The sequence below is a fragment of the Mustela nigripes genome, chromosome 2 (assembly GCF_022355385.1).
Source record: "Mustela nigripes isolate SB6536 chromosome 2, MUSNIG.SB6536, whole genome shotgun sequence".
Taxonomy (NCBI): domain Eukaryota; kingdom Metazoa; phylum Chordata; class Mammalia; order Carnivora; family Mustelidae; genus Mustela; species Mustela nigripes.
This window is the reverse complement of record NC_081558.1, coordinates 51,539,523-51,565,816: the sequence shown is the minus strand read 5'-3', so window position 1 is coordinate 51,565,816 and position 26,294 is coordinate 51,539,523. Positions and strand designations below refer to the sequence as shown.

Sequence of the window (26,294 nt, the reverse complement as noted above, 5' to 3'; positions counted from 1 at the left end):
CATTGACTTCTCTCTAGATCTGAAAGTCCTAGATGGTATCTTCTTCCAGTAGAAGACTGTTAAATCTACACTGAAAATCTGTTGTTTAGTGTAGCCACCTTCATTAATGATCTTAGCTAGATCTGGGTAACTTGCTGCAGCTTCTACTTGCTGCTTTATCTTGCACTTTGATGTTATAGATTCTTTAAGCCTCACAAACCACGTCTACCAGCTTCACACTTCTCTTATGCAGCTTCCGCACCTCACTCAGCCTTCACAGAACTGAAAAGAGTTAGGGCCTTGCTCTCAATTAGTTTTTGGCTTAAGGGAATGTTGTGGCTGGTCTGATCTTTTATCCAGACTACTAGAACTTTCCCTTTATCAGCAATAAGACTGTTTCACTTTCTTACCATTTGTGTATTCACTGAGGTAGCACTCTTACTTTCCTTTGCACCTTTTTCTTTGCACCCCAAATTTGGCTGTTTGGTGCAAGAGGCCTAGCTTTCGGCCTGTCTCAACTTTCAACACACCTTCCTTACTAAGCTGAACCATTTTTAGCTTTTGATTTAAAGTGGGAGACTTGTGGTTCTTCCTTTCACTTGAACACTTAGAGGCCATTTAGGATTATTAATTGGCCTAATTTCAATATTATTGTGTCTTGGGAAATATGGAGGCCTGAGGAGAAGGAGGGAGATGGCGAGAGAAATGGCCAAGTGGTGAGCAGTCACAACACACACATTTGTCAATGAAGTTCTCTGTCTTATTAAGGCATAGCTCATGGTGGTGCCAATGTTAAAGATCACTGATCATAGATCACCACAATAAGTAAAGTAAAGTAAAGTAATAATGTATATTATATAATAATAATAATAAGTAAAGTAATAATGAAAAAATTTGTAAGTAATACAAATTTTTAAAAAAAATTTTACTTTAATTTGTAAAGTAATAGTGAAAAAAATTGAAATCACAAGAATTGCCAAAATGTGACACAGAGACATGAAGCGAACAAATGCTGTTGTAAAAATGGCACAGATAGACTTGCTCAATGTAGGGTTGCCACAAGCCTTCAATTTATGAAAAATGCACTGTCTGTGGATCTTAATAAAGTGAAGCACCATAAAGTGAAACACAGTGAAGTAAAATAAGCCTGTGTCTGTCTCCTCCCCCTACACTCTCCAGAACATCTTTTCTTGCCCTCTGCAAACTCTGCTGACTCTTTTGAATCCATCTTACTACTCCAGCAAAAATCACCTCTCCAACATCAGCTCCTATAGCTCTTGCTCAGTGAGTTGCAGTGTTTGTTTGTTTTTAAGATTTTACTTATTTATTTGACAGACAGAGATAACAAGTAGGCAGAGAGGCAGGCAGAGGGAGAGGGAGAAGCAGGCTCCCCGCTGAGCAGAGGGCCTGATGTGGATCTCAATCCCAGGACCCTGAGATCATGACCTGAGCTGAAGGCGTAGGCTTAACGCACTGAGCTACCCAGGTGCCCTGCAGTGTTTGTTAAACCTGATTTAAAACCAGCTGTGCTAGAAGCGCCTGGGTGGCTCAGTCATTAAACATCTCCTTTTGGCTCAGGTCAGGATCCCAGTGTTCTGGGATCGAGTCCCACATCAGTGTCCCTGCTCAGGTGTTGGGGGGGTGGTGTCTGCTTCTCCCTCTCCCACTTCCCCTGCTTATGTTCCCTCTTTTGCTGTCTCTCTCTCTTTCTCTCTCTCTCTGTCAAATAAATAAATAATTTTTAAAAAGACCATCTGTGACAGAATCACCTAGGATTTTTTTTTTTTTTAAATCACACAGGATTCTTATTACAAGCATATATTTCAGTGGCAGCAGCTGAGGCCACTGTGGGCAAGGTAAGATGAAGCTGACCCAGGAGAGAAGCTGCTGCCAGAATCAGCTTCTTCTGAAGCTTCCCTGATACGGGGCTGGCAGCTGTGGTCAAGGAGATCCTGGGTGAAGAAGGCTGCACTTTGATGAGCTGGACAAGCTGCACGTGTGGGACCCTAAGGTCACCCAGCAGACCACAGAGTTCAAGGAAGAGTACAAGGACTCTGTGGACAAAATTGGCCAGTTTCATAAAATAGTCGGTGGTTTACTTGAGCTTGTTGACCAACTTGCAAAAGAAGCAAAAATGAGAAGATGAAGGCCACTGGTGCTCAGAACTTGTTCAAATCTATAGCAAAACCGAGAGAATCTCCACAGCAGCCACTGCAAGCACTGACAGCAGAACAGAAAATGCAGCTTGGAAGGTATCGGGTTGAATAGGAAGCTTGGTGTAAAACAGAAGCAGAACAAAATTAATTTATTGACCAATTTATTTTTCAGAAATGAACTGAAAATTTCATTTTATAGCTGGAGGGGCCAAAAAACAAAACCAAATCCCAAAACCCTCTGTTCCATCCCAGTGACTTGACTAGTGACCCACGTAGGTCCTGAGAGATGGTGGGTAAGGGACACAGCATCTCTAAAGGCAGAAAACTAATCTGAGGGGGCTTGTTGCAGAAGTATGTGCACATCTGTTGGTAAACACCCAGTGGCCATGGTGGTCCAGGCTCTCACCTCTCGGCATTCTTAACTGAGAGCAATCTGAAACTCTAATCCTTTTTTTTTCTTTGTAAATTCACAAAGCTTTGGAAAGAAAGAGCAATAAATTATTGTTTAAAAAATGAGTAAAAATAAAAGCATATATTTCTGGGGCACCGAGGTAATTCAGTCAGTTAAGTGGCCGGCTCTTGATTTTGGCTCAGGTCATGATCTCAGAGTCCTGGGATCAAGCCCCTCTGGGACCCCGAATTCAGTTGGGAGTTGGCTTGAGGATTCTCTCTCCCTCTCCCTCCAGCCCTCCCCTCATTTGTGCATGCTCTTTCTCTCTCTCATATAAATAAATCTTAAAAAAAAAAAAAAAACACATGCAAAGGGGCACCTGAGTGGTTCAGTCAGTTGAGCATTTTGCTTTTCACTCAGGGCTCAGGTCGTGATCCCAGGGTCCTGGGATAGAGCCCTGTGTCAGGCTCCCTGCTCCACAGAAAGTCTGCTTTTCCCTCTCCCTCTGCTTGTTGCTCCTCCTGCTTGTGATCTCTCTCTCTGTCAAATAAATAAAGAAAAAAATCTTTAAAAAAATAAAATAAAAACCCCATATATTTCTGGGTCTTACCCTCACCCAAAAAAATCATTCTTCTAAACTGGGCCCGAGACTTTTATTTTTAATCTAAAATGTTGACTAGGCAATGCATTTATGTGGTTTAGAAATCAAAAAATATAATAAATTTATGCACAATGAGTACATGAAAAGATGTTCAGCACTGTTAGTCATTAGGGAAATGCATTTTGAAATCTCTACGAGATACCACTTCACACCCAGTAGGATGGCTAAAATGAAAAAGACAGACCATAACAAGTGTTCCCATGGATATGGAGGAAATGAAACCCTCAAATATTGCTGGTAGGAATGTAAAATGGTGCAGCTACTTTGGAAAAATAGTTTGGCAGTACCTTAAAAAATTAGAGTTACTAATATGGCCCAGCAATTCCATTCCTAGATATATACCCAACAGAAGTGACAATATATATCCACACAAGGATATATGTCTTGTACACAGGGACGCCTGGGTGGCTCAGTCAGTTAAGTATCTGCCTTCAGCTCAGGTCATGATCCCAGGGTCCTGGGATCAACCCTTGCATTGGGTTCCCTACTTAGTGGGGAGCCTGGTTCTCCTTCTGCCTGCCACTCTCCCACTTGTGCTCTCTCCCACTCTGACAAATAAATGAATAAAATCGTTTAAAAAACTTGTACACATGGGGCGCCTGGGTGGCTCAGTGGGTTAAAGCTTCTGCCTTCAGCTCAGGTCATGACTCCAGGGTCCTGGGATCAAGCCCCGCATCCGGCTCTCTGCTCAGCAGGGAGCCTGCTTTCCTTCCTCCCTCTCTCCCTGCCTCTCTGCCTACTTGTGATCCCTGTCTGTCAAATAAATAAATAAAATATTTTTAAAAAATTGTACACAAACATTCATAGCAGCATTACTCATAATAGTTAAAATGTAGAAACAACCCTATCTTCATCAGCTGATGAGTGGATAAAAAAAATGTGGCATCTCCATAAATGGAATATTATTTGGCAATGAAGAAGGAAACATACTACTGCGTGTGTGATATTACGCCAAGTGAAAAGTTAGTATAAAAGGACCCCATATGGTATAATTCTATTTATATGAAATATTTGGAATTGACCAAGTCATAAAGACCAAAAGTAGAGTAATGGTTGACAGGAGTAAATACGGAGTAATTGTAATAGGTATGCAGTTTCTTTCTGAGGGCAATAAAAATATTTTATAATTACATAGTAATGATCATCGGACAACTTCGTGAATATATTAAAAACCACTGAATTGTACATCTCAAAAGGGTGAACTTAATCATATGGGCATTATATCTCAATAAAGCTGTTATTTTATTTTTAAAAATATTTTACTTATTCATTTGAGAAAGAGAGAGAGAGCAAGCATGACCTGGATGAGGAGCAGAGGGAGAAGCAGGCTCTCCACTGAGCAGGGAACCCGAATGGGGGCTCAACCCCATAACTCTGGGATCATGACCTGAGCCAAAAGCAGATGCCTAACAACTGAGCCACCCTAGTGGCCCAAAGCTGTTATTTTAAAATGCAAATGGTCATGAGGGAAGGGCAATAATGGGAAAGTGTGATCACTTACAGCAGTGAGTTTTTGTTTGTTTTAGTTTTTTTTACGTAGGCTTCCGTGCCCAACATGGGGCTTGAACTCATAACCCCAAGATCAATAGTCGCACACTATATGACTGAGCCAGCCAGGCCCCCCTAGAGCAGTGATTTGTAACTGCTTTTGTGCCATGGACATCTTTGGCAGCCTGGGGAACCCTTCTCAGAATAAAGTTTTTGGATGTACAAAATAAATTATATAAGATTACAGTGAAAGTAAATTGTATCAAAATAAAGTTCTCCAATTTTAAAAAATATATACGCACTGAACACTCCTCCTCTCAACTCCGCTCCCTATCCTCCTAGGTCTCAATCCAGTCTACCCAACTCCATCCAACTAAGGAAACACTTTGTGGTGGGTTTTTAAAATGTAATTGTATGTATTTCCAGAGTTTCTTTAAGTACATACAAACAAATGTAGTTACATTCTGGGACACCTGGGTGGCTCAGTCAGTTAAGCAGCTGCCTTCGGCTCAGGTCATGATCCCAGGACCCTGCTTCCCTGCTCAGCGGGAAGCCTGCTTCTCCCTCTCCCACTCCCCTGCTTGTGTTCCCTCTCTCTCTGTCAGATAAATAAATAAAATCTTAAAAAAATAAAGTTATAAAAAATAAAAAAATAAAGTTATATTCTTATTTTACCCTTTCTTAAATACAGAGGGTACTGTATTATATACACTTAGTAAAGACCTTGCTTTTTGTTTCCATGTAACAATATATCTTGGAGATTTTCCCTAGATCAGTACATAAGGAATATCCTCTTTTTTTTTTTTTTTTTGTTTCTTAGGGTTATTCCATTGTATGAATATAAGATAATTTACTTAACCTGTCTCTCTTGTAGTACATTTGGATCATTTCCAATATTTTGCTATTACAAACATAGCTTCATTTCATTCGTGGACAAGTAGATCTATATTCTGGAATCCCAGAAGTGGTATTGCTGAGTCAAAGAATATACAGTGTCTGTAATTTTGATCGATCTGGACACATTGCCTTCCACAGAGGTTAGATCAATTACATTCTCACCAACAATGTGTGAGTGTGTCTGACTCTTTGCTTTCCCACAGCTTTGCCAACAACATTTGCTAGTCTGATGGGTGAAGAATCACATCTCTGCATAGTTTTGTGTTTTATTTCTATTTCTTTTATTAATTTCTATAAGTGGGATTAAATGTCTTTTTACATACTTAAGGCTCATTTGTATTTCATTTACCTGAACTATGTTCATATTCTTTGCCCAATTTTCTACCATTTTGTTGGTCTCAGTTTATACAGAGAGGAGAGAGAACAGAATGAGAAAGAGGGAGAGAGAGACAGAGGCAGAGAGAGGGAGAGAAGGAGAGAGTTGGGGAAAGAGAAAGAGGAGGTAAGCATCTTGCCTACTGTAGCTCCAATATAGCTTTCTTTCTGTATGTCATTTGACTCTGTTCAGGTATGACAAGCTGAATATGCAGAACACTTTTTTTTTTTAAACTAGGCTCCATGCCCAGTGTGGAGCCCAATGCGGGGCTTGAACTCACAACCCTGAGATCAAGACCTGAGCATAGATCAAGAATGAGATGGTTAACCAACTGAGCCACCCAAGTGCCCCCAGAATACTTTTTAAAATATAGCTGAATACATAATCTTTTCTTTTATGGTTTCTCAATTTTGAGTCACACAGGTAGAGTCCTTCTCCACTCCAAATTATCTCAAATGATTTCTAGGCACTTCAGAGTTTGAGAACCATGCTCAGACATCTGCCTCTCCCACTAGAATGTAAGGTCCCCAGACTGGGGCAAGAACTAAGGCATCTATGTCCCTAGCAGTCCATAGTGCCTGGCATAGCATAAATGCTCAAGAAAATGCTTGTTGAATAAGGAAATCCCAGCGGTTCAACACCGTGCTCTCCTAAGGACTGTGAAGAATCCTCAGGCTCATGGAGCCATCCTCCACCCCAAGGCAGATGATCTTTGGTTTTAGCTTGCAGTTATTTTTTTTTTTCTTCTTCTTCTTTTTTTAATCTGGAATCGTCTGCTTCCCATGGTGCCCTGGGAGTTCGTCACCAGGGACAGATTGCCTCTGAGTCATCCACTGATGCACAATCACGTGTTAGATGTTCAATAAATGTTTAAGGCATGAATGTCCAAGGGAGGGGTCCAACCTGTTCCCCAGAACTTCTTCTCTAAAGTACTTGTTTGTACTTCTCTTCTGGCTCTTGGACTGCCTTCAAGTTTAATGACTTGTGTTCCTGTCTCCTCACCCTGCTCATTCCTATCCCAGATCCTTTGCACTGATATTTCCTTTGCTTTGAATGTTCCCCCAGGACTTCAAAAGATTGGTTTCTCAGCAGTAGGATTTAGCTCGAAGCTCACCGCCTTTGAGGCCTTGCCCAAACCTACACGCCAGTATAGCTCTTCAGCCATTTGTTATCATACCACTTTGGTTTTTACCCCCCCTCAAATGTCATTATCTGAAATCCTTTTGTTTATTTGCATATTTGAACAAGACCTGAGTTCCCCTCTGCCCTAGGAATGTCAGCTCCTTGAAGTGTGGGACAAGGCTGTCTTCTTTCCTGCTGTATTCTCAGCCCCTCTGAGGGCTGGCACATAGTAAGTGCCTAATAAATATTTGTTGAATGAATGAATGAGTAAATAAATGATGGCTGTCTGGGAGCTCTGCCAGGGAGGGATTTAGATATTAATAATAGGGGCACCTGGGTGGCTTGGTTGGGTGTCTGACTCTTGATTCTGCTTCAGGTCGTGATCTCCGGTTCCTGGGATCAGACTCCACACTCAGCGGGGAGTCTGCTTCTCTCCCTCTCCCTTTGCCTTTCCCCTTGCTTACTCGCTTGTGCACATGAGTCCTCACTCTCTCAAATAAATAAATTAATTAATCTTTAAAATAATAATAATAGCAATAGTGATTTACTGAGCCCCAAGGATGCACTAAATTCTGCAGCAGGCATTTCATGATTATCTCATTCAACCTTCATGACAACCCAATGGGGTAGGAGCTTTTTTTTAAAAGATTTTATTTATTTATTTGACAGAGAGAGATCACAAGTAGGCAGAGAGGCAGGCAGAGAGAGAGGAAGGGAAGCAGGCTCCCTGCTGAGCAGAGAGCCCGATGCAGTACTCGATCCTAGGACCCTGAGATCATGACCTGAGCCGAAGGCAGCGGCTTAACCCACTGAGCCACCCAGGCGCCCAGGAGCTATTTTTAATTTCTATTTGTCAGATCCAACTGAGGCTTAGAAGAGTTACATCACACAGCCAATGCTAGACCTCTAGCTCTCGAGTGGGGTTCCTGAGCAGTCACATCTTCAGGATCACCTAGGAAGCTCTTAGAAATGGTTCCTTAGAATCCACCCCAGTCAGACTGAGTCAGAAACTCTGGAATGGGGCCCAGCAATCTGAATTTTAACAAGCTTTCCAGGTGATAATACACAGTGTGAAACACCTTGAGCTGAAACAAGAGGACCTTGAACTCTCTCTTTTTTAAACAGCTTTATGAATCACTTGTAAAAGTAGAAATAAACAAATAACAGTCAATGTCTTTTAGCATATTTTAAGTGTTGTTCAACCATTGTCAAAATGGACTGTGATTAGAATAATTGATTAGAACATTTTTGTCTCTCCTAAAAGAAACCCCATCAGTCCCCATTAGAATCATTCCCCATGTCTTCTCCCTCCCTAGCTATAAGCAATCACTAATTTATTTTTTATTTTTATAGTTTTGCCTGTTCTGGACATTTCATACAAATATGTATGTGATCTTTTGTGACTGGCTTCTTTCACTTTGCATGTTTTCAAAGTTTATCCATGTAGTAGCATGTAATCCTTTTTAATTGACAAATAATATTCCATTTATGGATATGTCACATTTAAAGAATCCATTCATCAATTGATGAACATTCATTTCTGTCTTTTACCTATTGTGAACAACACTATGAAAACCATGAACATATGTTTTCATTTCTCTTGGATAATATATACAGGAGTAGGATTGCTGGGTCCAAGGGTAAGACCTTACACTATTAACCACTACACATGTCAGCTAGTCTTAGTTTCTACTATTATTAATTATATTATAACACCCATATTCACTTCCATCTATGAGCTGTCTTTGTTGCAAAGTCCTTTATTTTCATTATCACAAATCCTCACCTCAATTCCCTAACACAGGAATTATTATTGCTGTTATACAGGTGAGAGAAACTGGGGCTCACAGAAGTGAGACAGCTTGTCTACACTCAGTGAACGTGAGTGGGGCTGGGACCACAACCTACATGTGCCTATTTTCTGTGCCCTCTGTGCCTGATATCACGTCCTGAGCCATACCCTGTCCCAAAGTTTTCGAAACTTGCCTCTTCCCCTCCTTTTGGGCCTTTTCTGAAAGTTTGGCTGGCCTGAAGTCCCAAGGGTGAAAGCTACACACTCACTCCCCATGCTCTTTTCCCCAGCTGGGGCTGAAGGCCAGGGGAGGGGCATCCCTGGGAGCTGGAAATAAAATGGAGGGAGGGCTGTGCTGTGCTGTGCTGAGCAGTTAGTTATCTTACCGGAGTTATCTTACTAGAGGCTGTAAGGGGGAGGTAAGTGTTTTCTTTTGGGATTTTGTGGGGGGAAGGGCTCCTGGAGAACAGGTGAGGTGGGCTCAGCATGGGGAGTGAGGAGTAAGGCTGGGACAGGTGGACTTGGGTAGTCCTAAGTGGGGGAGTTCACAGATAGGCTAGCCTAGGAAGTCCCCCTAATTGTTAAAAGGAAAGAGATACCCAACTGGGGAGGGGGTTCCTGATCCATGACCACCCCCTGAGCCCCCAGACTTGTGCCTCTGCACCGGAAATAGAGAGAACATCCGAGGGCGAGGAACCCAAGGATTGGTGTGGCTAAGGCAGACACAGACACTGAGGCACACTTGGCTTGGATGTAGGAAGGGCAAGATAAAGGGGGAACTGTGTGAGCCATCTAAAAAGGCTTTCCAGAGCCTCTGTTTCCCCCATTTATAATGTTCTTGTCCAGTCTGTGTTGTCCACATAAAACTTTTCTCATCAGTAAATAAAAAAATAAAATAAACAAAAAGGCTTTCCAAAGAGTGAAAAATAATGAAGTTGGGGCTTCAAAGCTGCATATGGTTAGCCCTGGGCTGGTAGGGGACACTGCAGGTGGTGGGACCTGTCAACGCAAAGGCTTGGAGCATGTAAGACCCAAGGCAGACAGGTTTAAGAAGAGAAAGTGGCAGGTGAGCCCAGGGCTATCAGCTAGATCTTTGGGTTCAGGATGGTTACTAGTAGCCATAAGCCAAAGTGGCTATTTCAATTCAAATTAGTTAACATTAAACAAAATTAAAAATCCATCTCCTCTGTTGTACTAGCCATATTTCAAGTGCTTGGTAGCCACATGAAGCTAGCAGTTGTGGTACTGGGGAGAAAGGATATAGAACATCTCCAACATCCTTCATCACAGAAAGTCCTTTTGGCCAGTGGGAAGCCTCAGAAGGGGTCTGGATTGTTCAAGGTGCAGGAGAGAGCCTTTGTGGACTGGGCTGCCTGGCCTGTGTGAGACTGGCCTGGGAGGTGTCTGGGCTATAGGTGAAGAAAGAGTCTCCAGAAGAGGGGGGTGGTGTGACTCACCTCCTGCCAGCATGAAATGGACTCTGCCCCCAGGGACAGGACCCAACTAGGCAGGGACTCTTCAGCCCCAGCTGGGGATCCCTGATCAGTGTGATCAGAGCCAGAGTCAGAGAAACATGGAGTGAGTAGTCCTGGGGAGGGAGGGGAAGCTGCTGAGTGGGGTTAAGCTTGGGCCCTGAGGGGGTTTCCAGCTTGGTCCCAGTTGGCATGTGTAGGATGGGACAGGAGAAGGGCTAGAAAAGTGTGTGTGGGAGTTTCGAGGAGAGACCAGAGTGGAGGTTACCTGGATGAGGGTGGGATTGCACTGTGTCAAATGATGAGTGAGAGGGAGCCTTGTATTCTTACTCTAACTAACTTTCTGCTTCGTTCCCAGGTCCAAAACTATCCAGATAACAAGGATGGAATATGCCATGAAGTCCCTCAGCCTTCTCTACCCCAAGTCCTTGTCCAGGTGAGGAGAGCCAAGGGTGGAAGCACAGGGGATCCACTTGGGAGTGATACGGCAGACCTTTTCAACCTTCAAAGAGCTTATAAGTTCCCTGGGCATTTTGTTAAATGCAGATGCCGATTTAGTAGATCTGGAGTGGGGCCCAAGGTTTTGCACTTCTTTTTTCTTAATTAGAGAGAGAGAGTGGAGCTCTTGAGTAGGGGTGGGGGGCACAAGAGGGAGAATCTTAAGCAGGCTCCATACTCAATGCAGAGCCCAAAGCAAGGCTCAGTCTCAGGACCCTGAGATCATGAGCAGAGCTGAAATCAAGAGTTGGACATTTAACCAACTGAGCCACCAGGCGCCCCCATTCTGGATCTCATTTAAACCTGATCACAACTTTTAGAAGTGGGGATTAAGACACCAAATTAATAGATGGGGGCACTGAGGCACAGACTGGGTGCTCTCAGTCACCTGGCCAATAGGTAGTGGAGCCAGGATTCAGGCTTGGGTCTGACTCAAAAACCCAGGCCCCTTCACCACTTCATTTCACTTTACAGATGGGAAAAGAGAGGCCAAGAGAGGAAAGTGGAAGTGGGGGGATATGGGATGGGTCCCCTATCACCTTGCTACTCATTATGGTCAGCGCCAATGAAAAGCACCAATGCCACTTGGAAATTTATTAGACATTTGGAATCCCAGACTCTGAATCAGATTGAGATCCCCAGAGGAAATACATGTTCGTTAATGTTTGAGATGTACTGATCTAACAAGGCCTTTGAGGCAACACTAGTAAGAGCAGGGCTGGTGGTAGTGGAGGAGAAAAAATATGAGATCAAACTACAGGGGAAGGGAAGCGAGTGTCTTGCAATGGGGTAAGGGCTGGGAGGCAGCAGACAACTCATTCTGATGCTCTAAATTGTCCCCAGGCATGTGGCCATGAGCACCTCGGTGGTGACCCAGCAGCTCTTGTCTGAGTCCAGCCAGGAGGCCCCCAAGGCCCGGCCCTGTAGAGTAAGCACTGCTGACCGGAGCGTACGGAAGGGGATCATGGCGCACAGTCTCAAGGACCTCCTGCACAAGGTGAGGGATAGGACTGCCCTCAGCACAGCCCAACCGCTGGGACTATGGCTGAGAGCTGACCATGCCAGCTGCCTCTGTCCTCCAGGTCATGAGCTGGGAGTTCAGCCAGGATGGACTTCATGAGTTAGATGGTGAAATAATTCCTTCCTGATGCCAGCTCTAATGAGTTGGTAGGGCCTGCCTGGAGTGCTGTCCACTGGATTAATGACCAGGGGAAAGGCAGAATATTGCCATCCTATACTAACAATAGGCCAGTGGTATTTTCAGAGTCTATTTTTCTTGTTAGAAGGACCCTTAGATTCCCTTTTCCATTGTACACACACCTGGAAGTTGGGGAAATAGGCAAGATTTTAGAGAGTCTCTTCCTCATCTCCTCCCTTTAGCCAGGGCAAGTCTTCAATCCATCTCCTACGCTGGCTTTCCAAGGAAGGCTTTGTTAATCACTGTGGAAGATGTTAATCACTGTGGAAGACTGTCGATCAGGTAAGCATCCAGAGCAGGAAACAAAAGACACATGGCTCTTGTGGATAGCAGTTAACAGCAGGCAAGAATGACACCCTTCCCCATTTCTTCTTCTTTCCCACTGCCTCTCCTACAGCCTCATCTAATTTGGCTCCATATTAATCTTGTGCTTCACTGCCCCATTAGCTTATCAGCTGAAGGTGACGGGACCCCTGCTGCTATCCAAGCCCAGTTGCCTGGCACAGATCATACATTTGGATTAGGCTTCTGATTACTACAGTCTACAGTTTAACATAGAGAAATCATAGCTGACCTAAGCCTCTATTCCAGAGTCCTTCCCCTGTTTCTGTGAATTAGGTCTGTTCTTCTTCATGGGAGCCCATTTCCCCTCTCTTATGAGGCTTGTGGCTGGGACACACCATTTCTTATCACCTGAATCAAAAGGTCTCTTTTACACTTGAGTCTAGACTTGCTAATGTTTTTCACCTCCTATACCAAAATGGATTTGTTGCACATGACTTCCCAGACTGCAGTCCCTGGGATATGAGTGAGGCTCAGGGGTCGTCATTTTTATTTTTATTTTTTTTAAGATTTTATTTATTTATTTGACAGAAAGAGATCACAAGTAGAGAGGCAGGCAGAGAGAGAGGGGGAAGCAGGTTCCCTGCTGAGCAGAGAGCCCGATGCGGGGCTCGATCCCAGGACCCTGAGACCATGACCTGAGCTGAAGGCAGAGGCTTTAACCCACTGAGCCACCCCAGGTGCCCCAGGTTGTCATTTTTAGAAGGTTCTTCAGGACATTCTTATCCACTGAGTTTGGGGACCCCAAGTTAGAGTCCTAACTCCAAAGGATGCAGGGAGGTACAATAGTGAGAAGTCATCTTTTCAGCATGGAACAAAGGTTAAAAATGAATCTTACTGATCAAGTGGAGGGGGACATCAACCTATGTAGACTGCTTTTCCAAGTTTGGCAATGTGAAGAAAGGAACAAAGAGAATGAGGGAAAAAGAGCAAAGTGATACAGTTGGCAGTGACTAGATTATTAGTCCCTATTGGCCATGGCAAAGAACAGAGGGGTTTCATTTTAAAAGACCACAGTAAGCCTTTGGAGGATTTTTTTTTTTAAGTAATTTTGAAAGAATCTCTAACAGAAGTTGCAAGAATAATACTAGGCTTCCTAAATCACTTGAGAGGAGGTTGCCAACCTGATGCTTCTTATTCTTGAATACTTCAGTGTATCTTTTCTACAAACAAGAATATTCTCCTATATAATTGAAATATACTGGGATTTAAACCCAGGCTGTCTTGTCATACACTTTTGCATTTAACCATTGTGAGGACTCTAAGACTATACTTGCTTCAACTATTTGGATGATGAAATGAGTTCAGATAAATGAGATAACTTTCCTACCATTCAGAATAATGTAAGGGAGCTAGAATTCAGATGCAGGTCTCTTTAACTCTAGAGCTACACTATCCAATGCAGTAGTTACTAGATCCATGTGGTTACTGAACTCTTGAAATGAGGCTAGTTGAAACTGAGATGAGCTTAAGTATAAGTAACACACAAGATTTTGAAGACTTAATATGAAAAAATGTAAAATCCTAAATTTTATCCCAATTTTATGTTGAAATCATATTTTAGATGGAATTAAATATATTACAAGTATCACACAACTATTAGAAAATTTAAAATTACATATATGTGATACAGAGCATCTATGAAAAACTCACAGCTAACAACATGCTTAATGGGAAATTCTGAAAACTTTCCCCTTAAGATCAAGATTGAGATAAGGGTATCTATTCTTGCCATTTCTACACAACATGGTGCTGGAGGTTCTATCCAGGCTAATCAACAAGAAAATAAAATAAAAGGCACCCTGATTGGAAGGGAAGGGGTAAAACTATATCTATTTGCAGATATAAAACCCTACAGAACACACACACACACACACACACACACACACACACACACACAGCTAATAAATGGGTTCAGCAAGTTTGCATGATATAGGGTTGCAAGATATAAGATCAATATATAAAAATCAATTGTATTTCTATACACTGAAAACAAATAATCTGAAAATAAAATTAAGAAAATGAGGGGGAAAAAATGAGGGGGCACCTGAGTGGCTCAATTGGTTAAGCATCCAACTCTTGATCTCGGCTCAGGTCTTGATCTCAGGGTCGTGAATTCAGGTCCTATGTCGAACTCCATGCTGGATGTGGAGCCTATCTTCAAAAAAAATGAGTTTATTCATAATTGCATCAATAAGAATAGAATGTTTAAGAATAACTTTAACAGGGGCACCTGAGTGGCTCAGTGGGTTAAAGCCTCTGCCTTAGGCTTGGGTCATGATCTCAGGGTCCTGGGATTGAGCCCCGCATCGGGCTCTCTGCTCAGCAGGGAGCCTGCTTCCTCCTCTCTCTGCCTGCTTCTTTGCCTACTTGCGATCTCTGACAAATAGATAAATAAAATCTTAAAAAAAAATAAAAAGTGATATATTGAAGCACCTGGGTGGCTCAGTCAGTTCAGTGTCTTCCTTCTGGGGCACCTGGGTGGCTCAGTGGGTTAAGCCTCTGCCTTCAGCTCAGGTCATGATCTTAGGGTCCTGGGATTGAACCCCACATCGGGCTCTCTGCTCATCAGGGAGCCTGCTATCCACCCTCACCCCTCTTTACCTGCCTCTCTGCCTACTTGTGATCTCTGTCTGTCAAATAAATAAATAAAATCTTTTTTTTTTTTTAAAAAGTGTATTCCTTCTGCTCAGGTCATGATCCCAACGTCCTGGGATCAAGCCTCACGTTGGTGGGGGGGTCCCAGCTCAGTGGGGAGTCTGCTTCTCCTTCTGCCTGCCACTCCTCCTGCTTGTGCTCTTTCACTCTCTTTCAAATAAATAAATGAAGTCTTTTTAAAAATGTGAATATTATTCAGCCATAAAAAGAAATGAGTCATATTACAGCATAGACGAACAATGAAAACATACTGAGGGAAAGAAGTCAGTCTTAAAAACCCACATATGATTCCATTTATATGAAATGTCCAGAATGGGCAAATCCAAAAAGAGACAAACAGTAAAGGTTGCCATGGGTTGGGGCATGGGAAATGAGGGCTAATGGATAATGGGTTTCTTTTGGGATGATGAAAATGTTCTGAAATTGGATAGTTGTGATGGTTGTACAACTTTGTGAATGTACTAAAAAACACTGAATTATATATTTTAAAAGGATGAACTTTATGGCATGTGAATTGTATCTTAATAAAAAGGTACGTATGTGACTCCCACTAGATTTTAACCGAACAGCATTGTTCTAGAACATAACCATGAATCCAGGTACCAAGAAAGACCATAATATAAAATCTTTGGGTGGTGATCCCATAGCAAGAGCCTGGGTTCCAGTCCCATTTCCCATAGATCGTTATCACTTGTTCTTTCCCTGGCAGCTGAGATGATGCAATATGGGTCTTCCTCATGCTCTGTGGCTGCATGGGGATGGCAGAAGCTTCACTGACTTTATTTTCCAGGTCCGGGACACCCTGATGCTGGCAGACAAGCCCTTCCTTCTGGTGCTGGAGGAAGACGGTACAACTGTAGAGACAGAAGAGTATTTCCAAGCCCTGGCAGATGATACAGTGTTCATGGTTCTCCAGAAGGGGCAGAAATGGCAGCCCCCATCCAGACCGGTGAGTTTCCACGTGTGTAGGGGGGAGAACATTGGGGAATCTGGAAGAAGTCCTTGGGAGGGTGCCAACCACAGTCTTGTCTTGATACAGGGTACTAGGCACCAACTTTCCCTCTCCTGTAAGCCTGCCAAGAAGATTGATGTGGCTCGTGTAACCTTTGACCTGTATAAGATGAACCCACAGGACTTCATTGGTTGCCTGAATGTGAAGGCCACTCTGTATGGCACATACTCCCTTTCCTATAACCTGCACTGCTACCGGGCCAAGCACATCATGAAGTGAGTGAATTGGGATTTGCTGGGGATAGGGTGGGTATTCAGCAATGAGGGAACTCCGCTCTGCTCACATGAGCCCGGGACTAGTGTTGACAAGGCATGAGAATTAGCATTTGTCTAGAATGTTATGGTTGAATTAGTGCTTTAGAGTATGCCAAAGGGATACACATACTCCTCCAGGTGGAACTGGGATATATTATTTTTCTAATTACCTTCCACTATAACAACTACTTTTCTTCCACCTAAAATAGTAAGTAGTTTTCTAATCAATTTTTAAAAAGTGAACATGTGTCAAAGATTTTACTGAACTCATTAATTAAGGAGAGAACCAGCAAGAAGTTACAATCAGTTCAGAGAATTAAAAAAAAAACACCAATACATACAGGTGCATCAAGAATGCTGAGATAGGGGCACCTGGGTGGCTCAGTGGGTTGAATCTTCTGCCTTCAGCTCAGGTCATGATCCCAGGGTCCTGGGATCAAGCCCTGCATCAGGCTCCCTGCTCAGCGGGGAGCCTGCTTCCCCCCCCCCCGCCTGCCTCTCTGCCTCCTTGTGATCTCTGTCCAAAAAAAAAAAAAAAAAAAAAAAAAAGAATGCTGAAATAACTGAGCGCCTGGGTAGCTCAGTCAGTTGAGTTGCCAACTCTTGGTTTCAGCTCAGGTCATGATCTCAGGGTGATGGGATCAAGCCCCATGTTGGGCTCTGCCCTCTACCTGGGGAGTCTGCTTGGATTTTCTCTCTCCATCTGCTTCTGTCCCTCCCCTCTCCCTCATAAATAAATAAATCTTAAAAGAAAAAAGAATGAGGGCGCCTGGGTGGCTCAATGGGTTATAATCTCTGCCTTCAGCTCAGGTCATGATCCCAGGGTCCTGGGATCGAGCCCCACATCGGACTCTCTGATCAGCAGGGAGCCTGCTTCCTCCTCTCTCTCTGCCTGCCTCTCTGCCTACTTGTGAACTCTGTCTGTCAAATGGATAAAATCTTAAAAAAAAAAAAAGAAAGAAATACATATTTAAAAAAAAAAAGAAAGAAAAAAGAATGAGATAACTTCATAGATACAAAATTGGATTTCTCCCTGTGGGTGGGAGGGACAAAATGAATGTCCTTCCACAGATGGAAATAATTTGCACGTCTATGGACAATAGTCACTTGTATTATCTAATGAACTTCTTTTCAACATTTTACTTTATTTTTGAAAGTTTAATCAAGTAACACAGGAAGCATGAGAACATGTTAAGTCGTAAGACAAGTACCATTATGGTGATGTCTCCCAATTTCAGCTGTTCCACTGGCATTCAAGTGAATTCTTAACCCTATCAGGTGGAGGCAGCCACTGAGGCAGAGACATCCACCTCTTCCAAAGCCACAAATCTAGGGAGTAGCAGAGCATGGCCTCTCGCCAGTTTCTTCTAACACATGTTCTACTCCTCTCCAATTGCTTCACTTAGTGTCTACTGGGCACCCACTGGGTGCCTGGCCCTATGATGTAAGCTAAAGATCCAGAGATAAGATGTCAGAACAAGTTCCATGATGGCAAGACTTTTTATTGCCTCCAGTACCTTGGTGAATGCTGACACATAGCAGTAATTCAGATCACTGCAGAATGAATGAAGATGTATCTGATCCTTGTTCTTAGAGGCCTTCTGAGAAGTCCTGCTCAGGGTCCCCAGAGTTCTGCCAGAACATAGCTAGAGTAGACCAAACCTTCTTGACTTTTTTTTTTTTTAAATCAGTGTGTGTGTGTGTGTGTGTGTGTGTGTGTGTGTGTGTGTGTGTGTTTAAGATTTTATTTGTTGGGGGCACCTGGGTGGCTCAGTGGGTTAAGCCTCTGCCTTCAGCTCAGGTCATGATCTCAGGGTCCTGGGATCGAGTCCTCCTTGATCTCTCTCTGCTTCCTCCTCTCTCTCTCTGCTTGCCTCTCTGTCCACTTGTGATCTCTCTCTGTCAAATAAATAAAATCTTTAAAAAAAAAAAGATTTTATTTGTTTATGTGAGAGAGAGCACAAGCAGGAGGAGCCACAGGCAGAGCAGGCAGAGGGAGAAGCAGGCTCTCCACTAAGCAAGGAGCCCCATGCAGTACCGATCCCAGGATCCTGGGATCATGATCTGAGCTGAAGGCAGATGTTTAACGGACTGAGCCACCCAGGAACCCCCTTCTTGGCTTTCTGAGCTTCTTCTGTGCATAGCCAGTCTGGAGATGAGGGACCTGAGGTGTGTGATTCTGTTTGCCAGAGATGACTCCCAATGTCAGGCTTGCACCTAGTTCTGTGGCTAAAAGTTCCATATTCCTCCTATACTATATCATGCCCCATGTTGATCTGGGCTTGCTGCTGGTAGTTTGCAAATTTCAAAATCTAGAGCAAGAAGCTGCAGCTTTTAAACTCAGCGCATTTAGAGGAAGTATGACTCTCAGACCTAAACACAGTAGATATGTTGGTATCAAGAAAACAGTATGCTGGATTGGGTGTGGTGACTTAGTGGTGTCAGCTAGTTTTATTATTACTGTTGTAGTAAAACATACATAAAATTTACCACTTTAACCATTTTGAAGTGTACAGTTCAGTGGCATTAAGTACATTCACAATGTTGTATAAGAGTTACCACTATCAATTTCCAGAACCTTTTCATCATCTTAAACTGAAACTCTGTCCCCATTAAACACTAACTTTCCACTCCCTCTTCTTTCAGTCCCTGGTAACCTGTGTGTTACTTTCTTTGTCTGTTAATTTGCCTACTCTAGATATCTTACACAGTGTTTGTTCTTTTGTGACTGGTTTATATCACTGAGCATAATGTTACCAAGGTTCATCCATGTTGTAACAAGTTGTCAGAACTTCATTCCTATTTATGGCTGGACAGCTGGTTTTAAGCTTCTGTTCTGTAATTTGAGGTACAGCCTTGAAAATTTTAAAAATGGGGAGCCTGGGTGGCTCAGTTGGTTGAGCATCCAACTCTTGGTTTCAGCTCAGGTCATGATCTCACGGTCGTGAGATCAAGCCCCTTATTGGCTCGGGGGGTTGGGGAAGATCTGTGATGGGGCAGGGAGTCTGCTGGAGATTTTCTCCTCCTTCTGTCCTCTCCCCCATTTATTCTCTCTCATTCTCCCCCTTCCTCTTTCTCCTTAACATAAAGAAATAAATCTTTAAAAAAATAAATATTTAGAGAATTTTCATGTGTAGATGTCTATAGTTCTAATTATCTTTCTGCCTCCCCATACCTCAACCATAAGTTCATTTATCGAATAAAGGTTAATACTTTGAAAGTTTTTTAAAAAAATATTTTATTTATTTATTTGACAGAGATCACAAGTAGGCAGAGAGGCAGGCAGAGAGAGAGAGAGAGAGAGAGGAGGAAGCAGGCTTCCTGCTAAGCAGAGAGCCTGATGCAGGGCTCAGTCATAGGACCCTGGGATTATGACCTGAGCCAAAAGCAGAGGCTTTAGCCCACTGAGCCACCCAGGTGCTCCTAGTTTGAGAGTTTTAATACCAGCCAGAAAGTCTTTATTTTCCTTTTCTCCCCACTCCCTAAAATCCCCACCCAGGACTAGTAATCTCTTTTAAACAGATCTGGATAAGAACATGGTTAAAGTGGTCAAACATTCTACCAGTTACTCTTGTTTTGCCCTACTCATCTACTTGTTAGGCTCCCAATGAAGTGATCTCATATTGTTTCAACCTCATAACCCTGTGAGGCATCGAAATGGTATGATCCTATTTGATGGATGAAAAAGCAGAAGCTCAGAACTCTAGTGGTTGGCCATGCTTCACATAGCTGAGAAGATTGCATTAGAATGCTGGCCTGACTCGAGTCCTGTTCTCAGTACATCACAACACTAGGCATAGGGGACCTGCATGTCCAGTACCCTGAAAATTAGCTAGACCACACATGACTTGGAAATCTAGAACAAAGGTCATGAAGGACAGCACCACGGTATGGAGATTCATGTGGCTGGCCCAAAGTAGTATTACAAAAAGTAAAGGTCTTATTAAATGAGCTTGAACTTTGCATGAGAAAATAGCGAGGTTTTGGACATCTCAATGAAAGTATGATGCCAGGCAATGCCTGTAGACCATCTCCCATTTGCTGAGGGAGGATAGCGTCCACTCCTGTTGACACACTGTGCTACGGTTTATGAAACTATGGAGGTAGCATGGAGGGGGAGACATTTAGAGGACGCAGAGAGAGGTTTTCTTTGTGGTTTGACTCCAGTGCCTTTTTCTTCCACCCAGGGAAGTTCTTCGTTGGGCCCTCCTCAGCATGCAGACCACAGGCCATGTGCTGCTCGGCACCTCCTGTTATATGCAGCAGCTCCTGGATGCCACAGAGGGAGGGCAACCCCCTGAGAGCAAGGCCCAATCTCTCATCCCAGCCTGTCTAAAGACACTGCAGTGACACCTCCAGTCCCTGGAGGCACTCCCCAAAGACCAGACTGTGGTCCCCATGCTCAGCTAGTAGCCACCACAGGCTGGCAGCTAGACACATCCTCCTCACCCACGCAGGACCATGAAGGAAGCAGCCTGCCCGGGGGAAAGGCTGGAAACCTGAGGGTTCTTACCCTGGCCCAGCTCCTTCCTGTCCAGGGTGGCTTAGCTGACCAAGAAAGGTCACCAGGGGGCTAGGCACAAAGTCTGCCCCTCACTTACTGTCTTCACACGCTCCCCACCTCCTGGCCTCCCAGCCCTAATACTCCTGAGTGAACCACCAAGTCTGCTAGTGTATGATATTAGAGAGCTCACATTATATTATTTATGCTGATACATCTTTGCTTGTGTTCTTTGGGGCTGAGGGTGGGGCTCTATCTGGAAGGTTGGAAAGGTCTGAGGGAGGAGAGGGATCTATTGTCAAACCGTTTTTCAAAATGTGGGGTTACAGGAAATAGGAATTCTTCTACCAACAAAAAAACATTTGATTCTGGAACTAATGTCTGCTTAATCAGAGACTTGAGCAGACCAGGTAATTGATATGATAAAGGAAAATTTCCAAAATAAATCTGTCTACCAGAAGGGCTTTGAATGGCAGGGTGGGACTAAGGCACTCTTCTAATTTCTCAGTGTTGCATTTTATTACAACATTTTAAGTGTTTAGTTGGGAAAGGACTCATCAGGGCCTAACACAACCCTCCATCAATGCAAAGCTCTCCCTAGCTTGTCAGAAGCTTATCTTTCATGTTCAGCACTATCAGCTTCAGGATTTCAAAATGAGCTGTTACTTATCCACAAAGAATATTAGTTTCTCATCAGTGAGAGCTGGGATTTTTCGACCTAGAGCAACTCAAACAAGATAAGCATGAAAGGCCAAGTTTGTAGGTGACTGTGCTTTAGTGTGTGGCTCTCAGATCCAAAAATATGTCATTTCTGCCCCTGAATATAAAGCCTTTTTGGGTTTTAAATACAGATTCCTGCCTTACCAAACCTAGAGTCTGCAGTTTTTGCTGGCAGCCGATCCAAACCTGCAGCCATGTGTGGGAGGAGCTGCAGAGCTAGCAAAAACATACTTACTATTCTGGGCTTTCTCCTGCTCCTACATTTAAGGCGGAGGCCTGGCTCAGTGTTATCCTGGCTGCATGGGGTAGGCCTTTCCCATGGAGGCATGATGTTTACATCAACACAGAAGATATTCCTGGTCAACACTTGCAGAGGCTGCAGCCTACCTGCCACCCCCCCCTTTTTTACATTTAAGTTTTTTTTTTTTAAATATAATTTTTTATTTTTTATAAACATATATTTTTATCCCCAGGGGTACAGGTCTGTGAATCACCAGGTTTACACACTTCACAGCACTCACCAAAACACATACCCTCCCCAATGTCCATAATACCACCCCCTTCTCCCAAACCCTCTACCCCCAACAACCCTCAGTTTGTTTTGTGAGATTAAGAGTCACTTATGGTTTGTCTCCCTCCCAATCCCATCTTCTTTCATTTATTCTTCTCGTACCCACTTAAGCCCCCATGTTGCATCACCACTTCCTCATATCAGGGAGATCATATGATAGTTGTCTTTCTCCGCTTGACTTATTTCGCTAAGCATGATACGCTCTAGTTCCATCCATGTTGTCGCAAATGGCAAGATGTCATTTCTTTTGATGGCTGCATAGTATTCCATTGTGTATATATACCACATCTTCTTGATCCATTCGTCTGTTGATGGACATCTAGGTTCTTTCCATAGTTTGGCTATTGTGGACATTGCTGCTATAAACATTCGAGTACACGTGCCCCTTTGGATCACTACGTTTGTATCTTTAGGGTAAATGCCCAATAGTGTAATTGCTGGGTCATAGGGCAGTTCTATTTTCAACATTTTGAGGAACCTCCATGCTGTTTTCCAGAGAGGTTGCACCAGCTTGCATTCCCACTTAAGTTTTTTTTTTTAAGGTAAATGCTACACCCAGTGCTCAATGTGGGGCTCGCACTCACAACCCCAAGATCAAGAGTCACATGCTCTACCAATTGAGCCAGCAGCCCTTTTATTTAAAAAAAAAAAATCCTTTTTAAAAATTTTTTAGATTTTATTTATTTATTTTAGAAAGAGAGAGAATGTACGAGAAGGAGGAGTGGCAGACAGACAGAAGCAGTTTCTCTGCTGAGCAGGGAGCCTGATACAGGACTCGATCCCAGGACCCCAGGATCATGACCTGAGCCAAAGGCAGACATTTAACCACCTGAGCCACCCAGGGGTCCCTTCAAAAAAATTTCTTTTAAGTAAGCTATCTGCCCCTCTTGTGAAGTCACGCATAAACTGAGTTGGGCTGGGGGTCCAGAAGTCTGGACTTTGTCCAAATGTCCCTCCTCCTATAATTGAGAGTGTCACAACTGAGTGTTGAGTGACTGACCATGATCTCTTGGCACCCAGCCCTCTCGGCCCAGGGAAAATTGCTTTTTTTTTTCTTCCAGGAACTTGGGGACTGACCAGCTGTCAGCAGTGAACGGGAGAGGGCAGGCTTGAGTGAGGCTGGGATATATGAGAGGAAAATTCCAGAGAGCACAGGACCTCAGGAGAGCCAGAGACCAGTCCAAGTGCGGGGATGGCCCCGCTTGGGGCCGAGTGCCATAGTGGAGGAAAGGTCTTTTGCAGTTAGGGCACACTGTGCTCCTGCCCCTAGGCCTTAGTCTTTCCACTTTTGCTCAAGCTGGTACTTACGAAAGCACAGGAGACCTTTCAGAAGAGGGGTACTAAAATGCCATGGGGCCTTATGACAAAGCACAGTACTGTCTGAGCCAAAACAGGATAAAAACCACTTGCATTCTTGCCAAAAGTCTTGCCAGTTCTGTCTCTATTTGTGTATATCTACTCGAAAATTGATTGTTTAAATCTTTGAATTAAAAAAATAAGTTCCTTGAGGTATAACTTACATACAATAAAATTTTCTCTTTTAAGGTATACATAATTAAGTTTGGGCAATGTTTTTTGCTTTTGTTTCTTTTTTTAGTTTTTGGCAATTTTTTAAAAGAATTTTATTTATTTATTTAGAGAGATTGAGAGAGCACACACGTGCACATGTACACACGCATGCAGGTGCTTGGGGAGAAGAGTAGAAGGAGAGGGAGAGAGACTCTCAAGGAAACTCTGCACTGAGCACAAGCCAGAATCATGATCCCGAGATCATTATCGGAGCCAAAATCAAGAGTCAGACCCCCAACCAACTGAGCCACATAGGCGCCCAAGTTTTGGCAAATCTATAAAGTTATTTAACCACCATTCCCAGCATACAGAGAAGTTCCCTTAAGCCCCTTCTAATCCCCATCACCACCCACCACAAGCTCCAGCAACCTCTGACTCTTTTCTGCCAATATAGTTTGCCTTTTCTAAAATGTCATGTAAGTAGAATCATATAGTCTTTTTTTTTTTAAAGATTTTATTTATTTATCAGAGAGAGAGAGGGGGAGAGAGCGAGCACAGGCAGACAGAATGGCAGGCAGAGGCAGAGGGAGAAGCAGGCTCCCTGCTGAGCAAGGAGCCCAATGTGGGACTCAATCCAGGACGCTGGGATCATGACCCGAGCCGAAGGCAGCCGCTCAACCAACTGAGCCACCCAGGCGTCCCTCAGATAGTCTTTTTAAAAAAATTATTTCTACTTATTTTTATATAAAATTTTTTATTATTGAAAACATTTGATGAACATACAGTCTTTCATATTTGCCTCAATTTTTAAACCAGATTTGCATGTGTGTATGTAGATGAAATATAGCAATGAAATAAAAAAAAGCAACTTACACAATTCCAGAGGGTGAAAATCACTATTCATCTTGTCACGTCTGATTCTTTCTCCAGAAGCAAACACATCTCATTTTTGTGTGTCCTTTAAGAAATGCAGAGACCCACTGGGTTAAGCTGCTGCCTTAGGCTCAGGTCATGATCTCAGGGTCCTGGGACCCGGCCTCGCACCGGGCCCTCTGCTCTGCTTCCCCCTCTCCTTCTGCCTGCCTCTCTGCCTACTTGTGATCTTTCTCTGTCAAATAAATAAATAAAATCTTGGGGTGCCTGAGTGGCTCAGTGGGTTAAAGCCTCTGCCTTCAGTTCAGGTCATGATCTCAGGGTCCTGGGATAGAGCCCCGCATTGGGCTCTCTGCTCTGCAGGGAGCCTGCTTCCTCCTCTCTCTCTGCCTGCCTCTCTGCCTACTTGTGATCTCTGTCTGTCAAATAAATAAAAAATAAAAAAATAAAAATAAAATATTTTAAAAAAAGATTAAAAAAAAAGAAATCAGAGACCTGAAATGCAATAAATATATGTAAATCACACACACACACACACACACACACACACACACATATGCATCTTCAAGTCACACTGTCCTTTTCTTTCCTTTTTTGCTTTAATATCTATTTAGAGACTGAGTCATATTAGCACATACAGACATACACATTCCATAATTAATGGCTGGATGGTATGGATATGTTACAGTTGACTTAGCCACTCCTTTGTTGATGAATTTAGGTTAATTTCAGTCTTTTCCTAATGCAAACAGTGAATTGAAAGTTACAGTGCTCTTAGTAAATAAATAAAGTAATATGCAGGTTGCACGGTAACTTTTCTATAGTTGTGATTATAGGATAGAACCCATTTTGTTCCTTGCTATTTTTTTCAGACAACACCTCGTTTCTCCTGTTGGTCCCTGCCTCTGCCTCCCTTCCTCCCAGTACCTTTTGCTCCCGGTGAATTTCTATTCGTTTTTCACAGCCCTTCCAATCACGATGCATGCTAGGACTAGCTTCTCTCCCTTCATTCACTCTCTCAATATATGCACAGGATTTAAGCAAGATGGGCTGTGACAATGTGACCTGTGTACACTCGGTGATCTTCTTGTGGGCAGGGCCTCAGTCTTGTTGATCTATATTTCTAGCTTGAAAATGCCAGGGTCTGGGGGCGCCTGGGTGGCTCCGTGGGTTGAGCCACTGCCTTCGGCTCAGGTCATGATCCCAGGGTCATGGGATCAAGTCCCGCATTGCTCAGCAGGGAGCCTGCTTCCTCCTCTCTCTGCCTGTCTCTCTGCCTACTTGTGATCTCTCTCTGTCAAATAAATAAATAAATTCTTTAAAAAAAAAAATGCCAGGGTCTGGCATACAGTTAACATTTTAAAAATGTCGAATCGGTGATGTATTAGATTTATTTCCCCTATAGTGCTAACCCGGGATGACAATACGTTTCCAGTTTTGAGATTTGTTTTGGTTTTGTTTTGATAAATTATGCTGTAGTGAATGTCATTCTCCCTCGGGCCTTCTCCTTTTGGATTGATTATGCACCTGTCTTGGGTGTTTTTGTTATTTCTTCTCAATTTGCCTTACAAAATTGGGCACAGTAGTGGTTTTTTGAAGTCAGAGGCTCCTACGAATTGGAATGGTTATCAGAGTACCTTTCGTTCCTGTTTTGCCTTAGGAGAGGTCCTATGATCCCGAGTAAATTCCTTCTCAGCTCCGTGCCTCAATTTTCCCAAAAGCACCGAGGTGAGGTGAAGCATTTTCTTTCTGGGCGAAGGCAAAGCTCCGCCTTTTCAGGGCCCTGAGTCCGCCTCCTCGCTATTCCGATTGACAGGCAATCTG

At 43.3% G+C, this 26,294-nt stretch overlaps 1 protein-coding gene, 1 long non-coding RNA gene and 1 pseudogene across 2 annotated transcripts; 2 read left to right on the top strand and 1 right to left on the bottom strand.

Moving 5' to 3' along the window:
* The first annotated feature begins 672 nt into the window (after nt 1-672).
* On the top strand, nt 673-2,320 carry LOC132010437 (intraflagellar transport protein 20 homolog; annotated as a pseudogene).
* A 6,872-nt stretch (nt 2,321-9,192) lies between these two features.
* On the top strand, nt 9,193-21,011 carry CIDEC (cell death inducing DFFA like effector c). The gene is made up of 6 exons (XM_059387892.1): nt 9,193-9,281; nt 10,693-10,770; nt 11,676-11,829; nt 15,821-15,979; nt 16,070-16,257; nt 20,484-21,011. Exons 2-6 carry the CDS (start codon nt 10,718-10,720, stop codon nt 20,644-20,646), a joined length of 717 nt encoding a protein of 238 aa, XP_059243875.1. The 5' UTR covers nt 9,193-9,281; nt 10,693-10,717; the 3' UTR covers nt 20,647-21,011.
* Nucleotides 14,426-26,245, bottom strand: LOC132009881 (uncharacterized). The gene is made up of 3 exons (XR_009402084.1): nt 26,108-26,245; nt 24,471-24,555; nt 14,426-14,526 (listed from the first exon to the last, which is right to left on the bottom strand). It is a non-coding gene; the product is annotated as an uncharacterized LOC132009881 (long non-coding RNA).
* Nucleotides 26,246-26,294: the final 49 nt, after the last annotated feature.